The 18038-nt window shown below is 37.0% G+C and overlaps 1 protein-coding gene across 1 annotated transcript in view; it reads left to right on the top strand.

The window, feature by feature from the left end:
* The window catches only part of LOC140136301 (E3 ubiquitin-protein ligase Itchy-like), a 41460-nt gene that overhangs the window by 5285 nt on the left and 18137 nt on the right, over positions 1–18038 (top strand). The window contains exons 2-3 of the mRNA XM_072158025.1: positions 2452–2664; positions 16517–16613. Coding sequence (XP_072014126.1) covers positions 16565–16613 — 49 coding nt within the window. The 5' untranslated portion in view covers positions 2452–2664; positions 16517–16564. The remainder of the gene's footprint in view (positions 1–2451; positions 2665–16516; positions 16614–18038) is intronic.

The raw sequence follows: 18038 nt of genomic DNA on the forward strand, positions 1-18038 counted from the left end.
AAGATCATTAATATTTATTATGCATGTATTGTTCAAATAGACATTGAGAAAAACATTTGGATCCATATACATGTACATGGATATATTGTGGTACCAGTCGGTGTACATTGTATTGAAGTAAGTAGGTGCAAAGGTTGTTTTTATAGATATGGTGACAATGCCCGGTGACAATGGCGCATGTGATTCAACAAAACAACTATCCATGACAGTGGTCAATAAAATCCTCGTGATCGCACATCCGGGCCAATGAAAATAGAGTGCATGTGCATATCATGTGTACATGTAGATACTGTACATGTAGGGCCTATGACATTTCTTTCACAATTTTCAGAAAATGGTGTTTTAAATTCCAACATTTCCCCACAAATCTGGAAAAAGTGCATTGAACAGCAAATTTTTGTGACAAATCTTCCAGAATTAGGCAAATTTACCTAAATTTTGAACAGAAATAATTGAAAATTATCTTTTTTTTTTCAAATTTGGTGTCCCTACCAAAACCAAAATAGACAACCCCCTAAAGCTATATAGCATCAGGGCGTGCCCAGAATCCGGGACCGGGGCTGAAGTCTGAACGGAAAATGTTAAAAGGTTAAACATTGGCGCGTTAGTGCCGCAGTCATGCTTGTGCAACAGGGGGTGTCTGAGGGTGGATGTGCCCCCTCAGAATTAGAAAATTTTTTAAAGTGAAACACAAAAGCCCCAATGGAGCCATTTGGTACAACATTTGTACACATTTGTCTAAGGTTAATTTCGGAGCATATATTTTACCAGATTTCCAACTGAGCCGCAAATTTTAGTTTAATATGAACACTCATGCTCAATAACTCGCAGTCAAAGCCTCAATGAAGGCATTTTTGGTCAAAGGACCACTCCACACTCAGGGGGGTGTCTGAGGGGGGATGTGCCTGCCGGCCCTCAGAATTAGAGAATTTTTGAGCGAAAGCCCCAATGGAGCCATTTGGTGCAACATTTTTACACATTTATTGGTTTATTTTCGGAGCATATATTTTAACAGATTTCCAACTGAGCCGCAAATTTTAGTTTTAATGAACATGCATGCTCAGTAACTCGCAATCAAAGCCTAAATGAAGGTATTTGGTGCAACATTTTTACATTATTATTGGTTATTTTGGAGCATAGGCCTATAATATGCATCTATTTATAGGAATATTTTCCATTCAGCCCCATTCTCGGGAAATTTGACTGAAAAAGTGGCTATAAATGCGTTCAAATTTCCTTCAAAATTTGTGAAATAGGCCTATGATCCACTTTTGGGACGCTTTTTCTCCCCTTTTGATTTTAGGAGGTACTACCGGTATGCCCCCTACCCCCGCTGGCTATGCCACTCTCACTCCCTCTCCCTCCCTCTTTTCTTCCTTCTCCCTACTCTCTATCTTTCTCCCACTTTTTTTTTTTTTTTTTAAGACCGGGGCTGCAGCCCCAAAGCCCCCCCCACCCGGCATGTGCCTGAATTTTGTTCGTCTGTCAAACAAACAGGATAATCTCCAAGATTGCCTTATCACGGCATGGTTTGTGGGGACATTGCAACAGCAACTAGCATGTAATAACCTCAGGCAAATCTTGGATACATGATGGTTACTTTGAAGCGGGCTTGACAAAGAAATCAAATATCATAGTTACACTGTTGTAGGTCTTGTGGTTCTTGAGTTATGTCATGATGTAAAGAGTGTCAAAACGAAACATCTTCATTTAACAACATTATATCTCAAGAACCACAATTATACATGTACATAAGCAATTTGTGAAAGTTTTGCATGTTTTGCATTCTGTACCCATTCAAATCAGTCCTATTTTTTTTTTTTTCAATTTTGATAATTAAATTTTAAGTTTTTAAATTTTAATACTTAAAAATGTGAATGTGGATAAATGTGTGAAGCTTCCAGTCACTCCACCAACCCCATAGATAATAAAGCCTCTGCTTATAACATTGATACATTTATAGTGGCAGTCATGCTGCATTGCATGGTCTTAAAAATTAATCAAGCATGAAGATTTGTCTATGCACTATTATCATGATTATTTTTGGGCAACAAACATGACAAAGGGTCACAATTGTATCATGATGCCCACAGTGTTTTGATGGTAGCAACCACACACAGGGAGTCTGCTGTTCAGGTCACGGGGTCACAATTCCAGTACATAATATTGGAGAGCGCTTTCCTTTCCAATAAAAAAAATCCTTTTAAAAAGGAAAAGGGTGAAGAAGGACTAATTATGTAGGCCAAGGTATTGTAAATTATAGGTTTAGGGTAACAATTGGGAATGGGAAACTACACATTGTATGTTCATGTAATGTACATTTACATTGTACAACAAAAATATCAGCTGATGAAAATATCTAAAATAACAAATTGTTTGTTTTTTGTTTCTTTTTTATAGGTGAAAATATCTAAAATAACAAATGGTTTGTTTTTCGTTTCTTTTTTATAGGTGTTGCAATTGCTTGACAAAACCTGTAAACATGTGAATGGAAATTACTAAAACCCACCAGTACCTAGTACAGCTATCTGAAGATAAGTCTTCTTGTTGGATAGCTGCCTCAATCTGGAATTATAGCTGCCTTGTGTCGCTTTGTACAGTGCTGGGTAGATAACCAGCTTCTTATTATCGGATTGGTTGCATAAAGAAATTTGTGCAACAAAGGTGAGTTTGTGTGAATATTGTAGCCTTAATTTAATTTAGCAATATGGCTTTTTAAATCACAATTTCTGGAGACTAAGATAAGGCATGAGTCGATGACACAAAATTTGATAAGTGTAACTCGGCCGACCATAATTTGTTGGGACAATTTGATAAAGTGTGGTTGGGAAAAAACATCAAAATTTCATGCAATGCGTGCTTAAAAAATCATAGGAAAAAGCACTTAAGGTAGTATTATCGGCTACGGTGTCATGCACAGATTTGGTTGAAAATGATACAGGATGTGTAGTTGGGTGAGAAAAACATGCCTGCCAAATTTTAATTTTTGCCAAAAAAGCGTTTTTGAGTTAAATGCCATTTTTTATCATTAAGAAACCCCATTGACTTTGCACATAAAGTGGTTTTGACACTAAGCCTCGTTCACTAAAATTGGTAAATATTTGAAAAGGGATACTATGTTTAAATATTATTTTTTCTTTTTTATATCCTCTTTATAGAACTGCTTTTTGGATCTTTTTATTACAAAAATGTTACCAAATAATATTACTGACTTTTTTCCAATATATTGGCCAGTAATAAAGGTGATATTTGAAGGTAATGTTAGTACATTTGCTCAAATTTTCTTGATTTGATCTAGAAACACTGAATGACCCAATTTCATAATTATTGTCTGAGCTAACCATAGGGCCAATTTTAACAAACAAGGTGTCATATGAAAGGTTATTAAATTTAGAAACTTTTCTCGCCAGCTTTTTTTAATAAAGTATTTCTATTTTAAGTTATGGGTGTTTCTAGATTACCTTAATTTAAAAATGGAAAAAATGATTTTTCTCATAAAATAAACACTTTATCAAAAAAATCTGGCGAGAGAATTTAGATATTAGGCTTATTAACCTCCCCACAAACTATGGAAACCATATCACATTCCCTCTAGGCTAGCAATAATTATTTGTTGAAAAATTAGGAATTTTCATAAAATAAAGAAAAACATAAGAAATGTTTCAATTTTCATGAAACATTAAAAATAAGTGGAGTAAAGACTTATCTTCAATTGGTTATATATTTGATGAGGATACATAATTCTGATTTGATATAGTGGCTATTTTCCTGCATGGGCCTATTATCCGATGATCCTACCTTAAATTAAATCATTTCGTAGAAAATATTAGATTGGGAAAAAACACAGACATAGATGGAGTCTATTTTATCCCCTTTACACCAATCAAACAATTTAAAATTCTTATCTGAATGTATAAAATGAAAAACTTCAGACTCTAGTAATAGTGTTTCCTCACAATCTTGCAGAGGTTTTAACACAGGGCCTCCTTCAATGTGCCAAGAGTACCATAACATAGTTGTGCTCAGGAAATTCAGCTCAATGCTCTCAAGGACTTAACTTGGCCAAGATAAATGCAGACATGTTTTTCAATATCCAGAGTTGATGATATTGAGCTTGAATTGTTAGAGTAAGTTCATGAACGACTGACTGAACATGAACATACACTCAACATGATTGGATTCCCATTTGGGAATTGAGATTTTCAAAAAGCTTGGCAATTTAAAAACAAATGCCTTTGGGAACAAACCATTTGATGACATCCTGTAAAAGAAAGTCCTTTCGTTAGGGGGGACTTACATGTACATACATTTGTAAAAAACTAATATTGGTCAAAATTGATCTTTTGAGGTTGGTACATGCATTTTCAATATTTCACACTTATGTTACAGGGAGAGAAAGAGAGATAGGGAGGGCCAACCTCCAAACTAAAGCACTTTTGTTTAAAGGACACCATCAAACCTTTGGGTTATTCATTTACCAATGTACTTTGTATGCATAGATTTGCAAGAAATGTGACAAATTATATATTTTCATGATTCTTTTCCCTTGTACCTGGGACCTGTTCTCACAAAATGAGTAAAAGTTCCTTTGATCTTCAAAATCATTATCCCTGTAGAAAGTCCTTGTTTGTGGTTAATAATTGTGAAGGTTTTAGGGCCAGCAGGGAGGCAACTTTAGAAAATTCAGTGTCCAGGGGTTTGAAACTGGCCACTTCTTCCAGGGGGTAGAGTAAGAGTCCTGACTGGTCAAATATTGGTCAAAATTGATCTTTTGAGGTTGGTACATGCATTTTCAATATTTCACATGTTTATGTTACAGGGAGAAAAAGAGAGAGAGGGAGGGCCAACCTCCAAACTAAAGCACTTTTGTTTAAAGGACACCATCAAACCTTTGGGTTATTCATTTACCAATGTACTTTGTATGCATAGATTTGCAAGAAATGTGACAAATTATATATTTTTCATGATTCTTTTCCCTTGTACCTGGGACCTGTTCTCACAAAATGAGTAAAAAGTTCCTTTGATCTTCAAAAATCATTATCCCTGTAGAAAGTCCTTGTTTGTGGTTAATAATTAAATGAAGGTTTTAGGGCCAGCAGGGAGGCAACTTTAGAAAATTCAGTGTCCGGGGGTTTGAAACTGGCCACTTCTTCCAGGGGGTAGAGTAAGAGTCCTGACTGGGGGATTTCACCACTGGTATTCCTTGGTAAAGCATGAAGGTATATAATGGTATCTACTATCTACAAGTGTAGAGTTTTGGGCCTAGAAATCGGACAGGTCTGAACTGAATTTGTTACAGTACCAGTCAGGCAAATGTACTAGTACAAAAAGAAAGATCTGCATGAAGAGTATAGCATACACCCCTATGGAAGAGATTACCTGTAATCTCCCACACAACAGGTATTGTGAATTGAAATGGGGTTATCTGAAAGGGTGACTCCATTTGAAAATTACCCCCTCCCTCCCTGTGTGGGAGATTAAGAGCATGTCTTCATAAGGGGGGTGTACATGTATGGAATGACCCAATTCTTTTGTATGTAAACATTACATAAACATGTGCAAACAAAATGGCTATGCTCAGTTTATATAAATACGATTTATATTGTTCAGCTGGGTGAATATAAGCAAGCTGTATTGAAGCGGAAGAAATTTGCCTTCAGAAGTGTGTTGTGTTTCTAATTGGAGATAGATCAGGTTGTACTCCTTTTATTGTTGTAAAGCATAAACTTGACTTTATGCAGCACATTTACATCTACTGTATAGTGGAAAATTTGCACATTTTATTTTTGCGATTAAAGTTTTTTTCAGAACCACAAAGCCTACAAAAATATTTTCTACCCATAAGCTTAATGTATAGTTTTTGTTATCGTGAATATTTATACGAAACCACAAAATTGCTCTGAACAGTTCAAACCGTGAAAAATTGATACCATGAAAATATGCACTTTACAGTTAGGCTAATGAAAGTCAATTCCCAGTTTCCCGTTACATAATTTTTCATGACTGTGTTGGTGACCATTTCATTATTCATTATTCATTATTTTATACCATTTCATTATTGCATCTGTTACAGGCATGAACCAATTAACTGGCCATGTATACATGTGATAAATCACAGTTTGTAGTTTACAGATGTAGTTTACAACCACATGAAGGTGATTGTACAACTATTATCAAAAGTTTCACAATATTTTTTACGGGATGAGATCAGAGCAGATCAAAAAGTGCGGGACAGAAAATTGAGTAGGTATTCATTATTTTAAATTCATTATCTAGCCATATACCATGCTCCTACTGCAAAGAAAATCCCTGAAAAGAGATTTATGATATATTTAAAAACACAATTATTTATTTGTATATTAAAACGTTTGTTGGAAATCAACATTTATTCAAAATAATGAAATATTTGGCCAGCAATTTGTTTTGAGCGGAGTAGGGTAACGGGAAACTTTGAATCGACTTTCATTAGCCTTATCTGGAAAACATACATATTACTATAGTAAATACCAGAGAACTTCAGTGGTGGTACTTTCTAACATCGCGTCGACCGTAAACACGGAAGTGACGTTCTGATTGGTTAATTATAATTAGCTACGACTGACCTGATCGTTGTCTGATTGGCTGATTGCCGTGGCAACAGAGTCAGTGACTGTTTTGCATGGCGTGCGCGTATACATTTACATGCAACTTCATGCCACCGCTGAAGTTATCTGGTATTTACTATATATAGGAAAGTATCAAGTTGATAATCGAGTTTTTGGGAAATGTACAATTTTGGTCATGTTGCATGCATGTTGTGTAAGTTGAATCAGGTGTAATTATTACCTAGCTGGGGGGTTTACACCCCCCAGCTAGGTATTGTAATCGTTCGGGTTCTTCCGCTGGCAACAAACCACTGTAATCTTCCCGTTTTCTTCCGCTGGCAACAAAGTGAAATTGCACATGTTTTTTACCTAGCTGGGGGGTTTATTAGCTGGGGGGTTTACACCCCCAGATAGGTATTGTAATCGTTCGGGTTCTTCCGCTGGAAACAAACCACTATGAAACCCTGACTTGATGCTCTGTAAGAATTATTTGACTTATGAAGATATGGTTTGGCCTTTTTGAATCATTGTTTTTAGCTGCGGGTGTTAGCTGCGGGTAGCAGCTCTATTAATAAGTCACCATGTCTCTCCGTCTGTTAGTCCGTCCGTCCGTCCGTTAGTCCGTTAGTAACAAACGCTAAAAAATGCTGTTACGTCTACATTGTTTGTCGCATGGCTATGATACTTGGTGAGGGGAGGGCCTATACCGCCCCATACTGGAAAAGAGTTTCGTCCGAAATTTGGGAAAATGAGGGAAATTGAGGGAAGTTAAGGGAAATTGAAGAGAATTAAGGAAATTGGGATTTTTTTGAAGAGAATGAAGGAAATAGAAATTTTTGTTCTTTTTTTTCCGACATTTTTTTTGAAATTGTTTTTTCCGAAATTATTTTTTTCCGAATTTTGTTTTTTTCCAAAAATTTTTTTTTTGAAATTTTTTTTTTCCGAAAATTTTTTTTCCCGAATTTTTTTTTTTTCGAAATTTTTTTTTTTTTTGAATTTTTTTTTTTTTTTCCGAAATTTTTTTTTTTGAATTTTTTTTTTTTCCGAAATTTTTTTTTCCGAAATTTTTTTTTTCCGAAATTTTTTTTTTGAAATTTTTTTTCGGAAAATTTTTTTTTTTTTTCCAAATTTTTTTTTTTCCGAAATTTTTTTTTCAAATTTTTTTTTTCCGAAATTTTTTTTTCGAATTTTTTTTTCCAGAATTTTTTTTTTCCAGAATTTTTTTATCAAACTCAGTGACAATAAACTTGACGAGGAGAGTAACATTTGGAATATTTTGCATGGATCAGGTCAAAGGTCAGCTGGGGTCAAATCTTCGAATTTCAATATCTGGACATCTGTAAGGGTGCGGGGCTCAATCTCGGCGACAACCTCATGACCAGGGGAACATGTTGGAACATTTTGCAGGGGGCAGGTCAAAGGTCAGCTGGGGTCAAATCTTCGAATTTCAATATCTGGACATCTGTAAGGGGTACGGGGCTCAATCTCGGTGACAACCTCATGACCTGTGGAACATATTGGAACATTTTGCACGGGTCAGCTCAAAAGACATTCTGGGGCCAAATCTTAGAATTGCGTTATCTGGACATCTGTAAGAGGTACAGGGCTCAAACTCGGTGACAACTCATGACCAGGGGTGAATTATGGAACATCTTGCAGGGGTCTGGTCAAAGGTCATCTGGGTCAAATCTTAGAATTGCATTTTCTGGACATCTGTGCGGAGTACCGGACTCAAAACTCGGTGACAACAAGCCTCATGACAGGGGAACATTTTTGGAACATTTTGCAGGGGTCAGATACCTCCACAACACCAACATGCCCAGCTAGGTTTGTGGTCTATGACCACCATTTGCCTCTAGTTTATATTCAAATTGTAGAAAGACTTGTGTGATCAAGCACAGTGAATACATACATGTAGGATGTGTGGAAAATTGAGTTGTGAGATACAGCCATGCATGGGGGGGGGGTATTGTCAGAAGTATGTTGCTGCGTGGAAGCGGCCATTGACCCTGTAATCGCGTATCCAGGAACTACCGGCCTCGTATGCGCACTTGAATGCGCCTTATACGCACACCAGCGTTGCTGTTAGCACCCTATGGCAGCGCCCATATGTGTGTCAATTTGTGGTTCGCAGGATCTTTTTTTCAGGCTTTGTAGCGTGCAAATTTGGCTGGGGCGATTTTTACAGCGGGGGACCTGGTATTGTCCTTCCAAACCTAGGCTTTCCAATTTCCCCAGTCTGGACAATTTGAGGCCGAAATATTGCAATTTGCGTACTTGCCCCCGAGAAAACATTGGCTCCTAATTGGGCTATTCCAGTTGAAATCCATATACCCCTATGGACGATATGACCCACACAGGGGGTGTACATGTAGATTTCAAATTATTATATTTGAAAGTTATTTAAGTGTTTTCTATAGGGGGTGCATGGATTTCAACTGCTCATCATCAGGAACAGTTACATAAGGTAAAGCCACGATTTCTCCGTGATACGGAAAAACGGAAAAATTCACGGAATTCGGGGTTTGCTCACGGAAATTTGAAAATGCCACAAAATAGGCCAACGATGCAAGATTCTGGCCATAAAGCTATCGGAAGTACACACAAGACAATTGATGATGCTTAATTTTACTGGGGATGTTGAGGGGAGACTACAGTAAAAAGGTACATATAATTATATAAGACAAATTACACTTTTAAAAACATGCTTGTATTCACTTTTCGGTGCTTTATAATGTAAAACGGAAAATCACGGAATCATCCAATTTGTAACACGGAATTTAAATTTTGTAACGCGGAAAAATCGTGGCTTTAGCATGAAATATAGAGTTAAAAAAACAGCGGAAATTCAAGTGTGCCAGGTACCCAATCGACTGAAATTGTAAATACCTGGACTGACCTTGCGAAAAAGGGAAGGTTGAGGTTGAAAATCAGGTTGCTGGTGTACAATGTACTTTGTACTATCAAATTGATTATAATCTGAGCCTATTCTGACATTGACATTGAATATGATGGTTATTGCAAAAGGTTAAGGGGTTGTGCAATAATTATGTGTACCCCCGGGGTGGTGAATTCTCACAATGGTCTGCCAAAAATCGCTTGCCCCCCCCCTCTGACCATGCCAAAAAAATCTTTGCCCCCCTTTTGATGTGCCAAAAAATCTTTGCCCCCCCTATAATTCACCATCCTGGGGGTACACATAATTATTGCACCACCCCTAACAAACCAGAATGATATAATCAATATTGAATCATGGTACTGACTGACCTTGTGAAAAGGGGAAGTTAAAATGAGGTTAAAAATACTTGTACATGTACATGTACAATGTATCACTACATGTACATCAAATTTATACAATCAAACAACAACAGAACAAACAAAAAGAATAAAATATTCATCATACCAGAACCACATTGCTTGACAACTCACATAAAATGATACCATCAACTAAAACTGAAATATTATTAAAACTCAATAACATCCAATTACCCGAATTGTAAAAACATGATCCAGAAATATTGTACTGCCTAATTAGGGTTCATTCAATGTGTTAATATCAACATACATTATATACTTTACATTTTGACATTATACATGTATAGTTTCCTACCATCTGGCGTTACTCTCACCCAGAGTCAGTACTAAGGAATAAATTCTACTGCCTGTGCTCTCGCAAACGCTGCCAGCCAGACACAAACATACACCTACAGAACATAGCCTGGCCTATATGATGACATGTTGGATTACATTCATGTTGGCAATCTGGTCAGGGTATGTTTACAGGTTTCTGCCTGATGACGTCAGACTCCGAGCATGATGCTAGTATAGTACACTGAATGATGCTAGTTTCCGTGACCCAGATGGTTGTCAAAGGTTGTACATATATGTGACCATCCAGCACAACTGAGCCCTGATGTCGCCAATCATCATTTTTGAGATATTCAACCAAAATATTCTGCTTGAAATTAGCTTTAAAATGATGTATATCATGTCTATAGTACTTGACATTTAAGTAGTGGAAAAATCAATAAAACAGTCAATAAATCCTTTGTTTCCTATTGTTTATTGTTAAGTTCAATGGAGCATATATCTCAATAGTGGCACTGGCAACATCCGGGCTCAGTTGTGGTGGATGGTCACATATATCATGCAAAAATGTTGATTGCTTTGAACTGAAAGTAGTCCAGCCCCCCAGTTGTATGATATTCCATGGCAACATCACTGGTATCTTTCAGTACATGCATCAGTTTGCAATGTCTAAACTAATACTATTCTTCGGTTCACCTCAAGTTTGGTACTTAGTGAAGTAGTAGTAGTAAACTGGTTGCCTTCTTGAATCGCGCACGTAAAGTTAATCACACAGAGTATATACATGCACATATACAAGGGCGGTTTGTCGGCACGCTTGCTGCGCAACAACCAAAATGCACTGATGTCACTACCAAACTTATAGCGAACCAATACCTGTATATTGGACAAAATTTTATGTGATTCCTTCATCTTACATGTAATTTGTTGGATATCTCCAATCCAAAACATTGCTCTGTGAAGCAAAATCATTTTGATGGGTCTTTATTTTCATGGTAAAAATGTACAAATAGTGGTGTGAAATGCACAAATAGATGAAAATATTTGTGTGAAAATTTCCCAGATTTGACATGCAATTATAGAGGACTGGCATAATGTACATTGTAGGTAGGCTGGAAGTTTACACAAAATGCTCACCTTTGATCTGATACAGTTCCTGGAGAGAGTTACCAAATGCAACCTGGAGGCACAGGATACAATGTAGTTTCAGTCAGTCAGTCAACTCACAGTATATTTATCAAAATAGAAAGTGCAGATTGGGAGCTTTGTAATGTAGTCACCTGATGAGTTCAAAGCTCTTTTCATCATATGATTCAGAATGTTAGTATTGAAATTTAAATAGTAGGATGGGCCTACATGTAGATACAACCTGACAAAAACTTGGCATGTACCAGCACTCGGGCAGGCAATAAAAGTAAGAATATGCATCTGGCAGACATCATTTACTGAAAAGTTTCTGATTTGGGAAAAATACATTTATTTATATCATGTAACTATAATATTAGGCATTCTCTGGTTCTTTAGGCCAAAAAAAAAATGGTTTGTCTCAAAGCTCACGAGTGGTTTGAAAACAAATGCGAAATGCGATTTTTTTTTTTTTTTTTCCCTGACTTTTTTCATGGTATTTGGATTAAAAAAATCTGATTTCGCTGAATTTTTCCGGAAAAACTGAAAAAAAAAAAAATTCTGCATTTCTTTTTTTCCAAATCTCACGAATTTACAAATGCGCGCATGAGCTTTGAGACAAAATTTTTTTTTTTTGGCCTTTTTGCACCAAATTGGATGAAATGAAGGCTATTGAAATGAAAAGTAAAGTGGTCATTATCTATGCCCGTGGAACGGTGGCATAGATATTGTATTTGTTGTGTTTAGTCTTCGACTTCTTCTTATCTATGCCCGTGTTAACGGGGCATAGATATTCTGCTTATGCTCTTTAGTCTTCTCCTCCTCTTTCTTCTTCTTCTCCTTCTCAAGATCAGTCCTTTGCACTCCTCTAGCTCAAGAACTAAAGTAGCCTCGCGGCCCATACTTGGTACAATGATGGCCCATGACCCCTAAAAACATCCTAGGGTACCCTCGACCCCAGAGGTCAAAGGTCATGGGCTACAGGGGACAATATGTGTAAAATTTCAAACAGCTCTAGCTCAAGAATTACAGCACCCACAGGATTCATACTTGGTACAATGATGACCCATGACCCTTAGATACTCCTGTGTTAGCCTCGACTCCAGAGGTCAAAGGTCAAGAGCTACAGGGAGCAATATGTGTAAAATTTAGCTAATTAGCATAAAAATACTCAAATCTTGTCCAAAGTGTATCGTGATTGGTACCAAAATGTGGCAAATTTCATGAGCAACAACCCATAGGTGATTTATTTTTTCATTGGACGCTTCTGTTTTGAGTTATATGCAAATTAGCTAATTAGCATAAAAATGCTCAAATATTGTCCGAAGTGTATCGTCATTGGTACCAAAATGTGGCAAATTTCATGAGCAACAACCCATAGGCGATTTATTTTTTCATTGGACGCTTCTGTTTTGAGTTATATGCAAATTAGCTAATTAGCATAAAAATGCTCAAATATTGTCCGAAGTGTGTCAATCATTGGTACCAAAATGTGGCAAATTTCATTAGCAACAACATATAGGCGCTTTATTGTTTCATTGGACGCTTCTGTTTTGAGTTATATGCAAATTAGCTAATTAGCATAAAAATGCTCAAATATTGTCCGAAGTGTATCGTCATTGGTACCAAAATGTGGCAAATTTCATGAGCAACAACATATAGGTGATTTATTTTTTCATTGGACGCTTCTGTTTTGAGTTATATGCAAATTAGCTAATTAGAATAAAAATGCTCAAATATTGTCCGAAGTGTGTCGTCATTGGTACCAAAATGTGGCAAATTTCATTAGCAACTACATACAGGCGCTTTATTTTTTCATTGGATGCTTCTGTTTTGAGTTATATGCAAATTAGTTAATTAGCATAAAAAAGGCTTGGTAGGGTATTAGAGAGAGTGTGAGCCAGTCTGGTGTTATGAGCATTACATGTATATCAAATGAAAGCTTAAAACAAGGGCTTTCACATGGTGCTCACCAAGTTTTCGTTTGTGAATAGCGGAAGGGGGGTTAGGTGTGGTCACGGGCATAGATATTCGTGTTTGCTCAAACACAACTGTGGTTTCGAGTTCTCCTTCTCCTCCTCCTCCTTCTCCTTCTCAAGACCAGTTCTTTGCACTCCTCTAGCTCAAGAACTAAAGTAGCCTCGGGGCCCATACTTGGTACAATGATGGCCCATGACCCCTAGAAACATCCTAGGGTATCCTCGACCCCAGAGGTCAAAGGTCATGGGCTACAGGGGGCAATATGTGTAAAATTTCAAACATCTCTAGCTCAGGAACTATAGCGCCCTCAGGGTTCATACTTAGTATAATGATGGGCCATGACCTCTAGAAGCAACTTATGGTAGCCACGACCCCAGAGGTCAAAGGTCACAGGCTACAGGGAGCAATATGTGTACTTTTTTGAAACCGCTTTAGCTAAAGAACTATAAGCGCCCTCAGGGTTCATGCTTGGTACAATGATGGCCCATGACCCTTAGATATTTCCTGAATTAACATCGACCCCAGAGGTCAAAGGTCATGGGCTACAGGGAGCAATATGTGTAAAATTTCAAACAGCTCTAGTTCAAGAACTACAGCGCCCTCAGGGTTCATACTTGGTACAATGATAGCCCATGACCCTAGATGTATTCTGTGGTAGCCGCAACCCCAGAGGTCAAAGTTCAAAGACTTTAAAAAGCAAACTAGGTACAACCTATTAACACAGTGTAGCGCAATAGGTAGCGTTTTGTTAGCTAACTGTGTTTGCAATGATAACGCCCCAGAATCGTACGTCAAGGAAATTGATCACTTGACAAAAATTCCCTTAAAAGGGAATGCGTAGGCATTTTGATATTGGTGCCTTGGACCACCTCAAAAGGCTGTCATTGTGGGACATGGCGTATGGTTGGTTAATGGGTGTTAGGAGGGTTAAGGGTTGTCACGGTTTGTAAGGGGGTGACCAAGGGGTGGTCACCAGTTTTTTTAGATTTGGCGCCCAATTGGGCGCTTTTTTTATTTTAAGTGCTACGAGGATGACACGTATATCAATTAAAGTTTATAACAAGGGCTTCCACATAATGGTCACCAACTTTTGGATTTGGCGCCCAATTGGGTGTTTTTTATTTAAGGTGCTATGAGGATAATACTTATATCAGTTAAAGTTTATAACAAGGGCTTCCACATGGTGGTCACCAACTTTTGGATTTGGCGCCCAATTGGGCGCTTTTTTTAATTTTAGGTGCTATGAGGATGATACTTATATCAATTAAAGTAAATAACAAGGGCTTTCACATGATGGTCACTAACTTTTGCATTTGGCGCCCAATTGGGCGGTTTTTTATTTTAGGTGCTATGATAATGATACTTATATCATTTAAAGCTTATACCAAGGGGTATAAGTTTTCATTTTGTGAATAGGGGAAGGGGGGTTGGGTGTGGTCACGGGCATAGATATTCGTGTTTGGTCAAACACAACTGTGGTTTCTAGTATTCCATTGCTCCCCTTGCAAGCAAATGGCTTCCACCAGTTGGCTGCCTTAAAAATAAACATTGCCGTCACCTCATATACAATCATGTTGTAAACAGCAACAACTCCAGCATAGCAATTCAACACCAAGAAGTGCATTGGGTTTATATAAAGTTCTACTGGATACGTACATGTACAATGTACATATGTACAATGAACCTTATACAACAAGTAATTAAGATTTTGTAAAGGAACACTCATACTTGGAACTGTAGGCCTACATTTTACCCTGTGCCCAGAGTAGTTTATGCCAGTAGGAAATTGTTTAAATTATTGATCATGTCGGCAACAGAGTGGTCATGCATAAATATGCAATAAAAAATTTAAGAGTATGACAATATTTTTGATATTGGAATACACCTAGTAAAAGAGGGTTGAACTATTATTAGTCATTGAGTCATGCTACATCATGGAGTCATGCTACATTGGTCTGGGTGGCACAGATGGTCACAGTTCACCGAGCAATCACTGTGCAAGTCACTCTGTGAAAATAAATTAGGACAGGTACTAAGGCCTGGTTCATACTTCATATTTGATGTCAAATATTTGATGCATTTTAAATTCACTCTATTTATACAGTCATATTTACTTATTTACACACCTGTGACCTTTGTGTGGTGGCCACCTTAATTAGGAACTGGGTAATTCTAGTTAAACTTATATTAGATATAGTGATAATTGTGATGCAGATCATCATTAAGGTGGTACTACACCCCTGAAAAATGTTGTGACTAATTTTGCATTTTTCTCAAAAAATAACTACAAAGTACATACTGGTAACAAAAGTTATGTATATTATAGGGGCAAGGAATCCAATTACTTCACTGAAATTGCAGTGATTCAAGACAAGCGGTTCATTATATGTGTTAAGAAAAATATCCTAGCGGTACCCCTTTTCTCATCATAAATAACATACCTCTTGTCTTGAGTCACTGAAATTCCAGTGTAGTATGTGGATTCCTTGCCCATATACATAACTTTTGTTACCAGTGTGTTATTAGTTTTTGAGAAAAATGCAAAAATAGTCACAAATTTATCAAGGGGTGTACATGTACATGTAGTACCACTTAAGAATATCAATGTATGTTTCTTAGACAAATAAGAACCATACACCCCCTGTGCACCCCACACACATACACCTTTTAGTATTTTACACCTTGCATTCTATGTTGACAACATGATGTAAAATTATATCATAAATAGAAGTTTTAAAAATGCATAGGTCCCTATTTGAAGATCTACTTAGATGGCAATGCAGCACTTGAAATCAGACAACTCAGATGTGACAAGAATGTAAAATTGATCGTGTGTGAAAATATCACAGTTTACTAGTAGTTGCAATTTGAAGGTTAATATATTTTTCAATAATATAAAAATGTTTGTGGGCATATGTTATTAGGGGGAAATGTTTGGATGCTTGTGGGGAACGGACCAAGAGATGGCATTTCCCCACCAAGGTGTGTACATGTAGTTTCTGCATTTCATGTGAAATTGGGGATCTTTTTGAAAATTGGACCACGTAGCGGTGTAAACCCTGATCGGAACTGGCTACAAGGTCTTCGTCATCCACTGCGTCTGCCTCACAATTCAAATGCATTTTATGGAACGAGAATATAATTGAATATGAATTGAATATGAAGACCTAAACCACTGGGCCATGCTGCTCTCTTTTTTAACCAATGTTCTTAATTTTCTCCTGTTTGATTTGTTTCAGGAGTGTGAGCCTTGTGTTGATCTTTGATTGTCAAAGCAACTGAGCATCATGGCATCTGGACAGACCCAGGCCCCGCTCTCTCAGTTGCAAGTCACAAGTAAGTCTAACTAATTTTAACATAACATACATAAGTATACAGGTTAATGTAGGAGTGTATGTGAACCTTGTGTTATAGATAGTATAATAGTCCCATGTACCAGTATAATTCACCCCCGGGAATTCACCCTCCCTGTTTTCTAAAAAGTAATTTTTTCCAGATTGTCCTTCCATCTGAAAATTGAATAAAAGTGTACATACATTTTTGGTGAGAACTTTTATTTCATGTATTATAAAACAGCAACAATTCTGGTTGCAGGACAATGTTGTTGTAAACTTAGTAACCTAGAACTTGCTTTGCTTGGTTTTCTTGGATCAAAAAGGTCCAAACAGCAAGTGTGCCAGTGCAACCAGAGACACAGTTACATGTAGCACTGACAGTGAGGTACACTTCAGCTTACTTGTAGATATTAGCAGATGGCAACATAAAAAGTGTTTTCTACTGACCATCTGAGCTAATTAGATTGTAAAGCTACTGGCTCAGTTTTCTCAATATTTTCTAACTGCAAAATAAAGTTAGCGGATCGCACCACTACGTACCGATATACACTGCCAGCCCAGACCAGGCTGTGCTATACCGTACTGACTCGAGTATAATAGTCCCACCCTGTTTCTAGATGAAAAATTATTAAAATTGGGAGGGGTGGGACTAAATGTATACTCAAATTTAATTTAATTTAACTTAGAGCTAAATGCTACATGTAGGGTCATTCTCAAAACAAAAGATGGGGAAAAAAGTTGTTTGTGTCTTCAATACAAAGTTATAATTTATGTTTTTTCAAAAAAATGTATTTTAATAATTTCTGCATTGGATCTACAGGTATCCGTTTTATCCGTTTTGAAATCATTAATGACATGAACACAGATTGGAACTTTGCATGAAGACACAAAAACTTCACACTTGTAATTTGCTAGCACAGACCACTTTTAAGAATTTAAAAATTGGCCCCATTCATCTAAAAATTGTTATCCATGGCATACATGTATATTCCAAGTGACACATGTATAGGAACATATCACTAGCACAGTGGATCACTACTATTGTACTAAAATGCTATACATTTTGTAGGAAATGGCCTGTATTTAAATATTAAAATAAAGTTTGCACACACTCAGTAACCAAGTATCCTGGTTTTCAGTGCAGTTTTTAAATACAATGCACCTGAGCAATGCATACAATATTGTTGACCTGTTGTGTTTTGGTAACCTGAGGATCAAAATCAACTGGTGGCCTTGACATTGCTTCAGTTCAAGTTGAACTCCACTTGGCAACAGTTAAGGGCGCACACCACTAAATAGCTTCTCAATTGAAAAGCATGTAAAAATGAAAATGTGTAATAAATGTAAGCAGCATTTTTACCCGGCGTGACAATATTTTTCACATTTTTACTTCATTCCTGTATTAATTACAGGGGCATTTCGTGAT

The sequence above is a fragment of the Amphiura filiformis genome, chromosome 16 (assembly GCF_039555335.1).
Source record: "Amphiura filiformis chromosome 16, Afil_fr2py, whole genome shotgun sequence".
NCBI classification, from domain to species: domain Eukaryota; kingdom Metazoa; phylum Echinodermata; class Ophiuroidea; order Amphilepidida; family Amphiuridae; genus Amphiura; species Amphiura filiformis.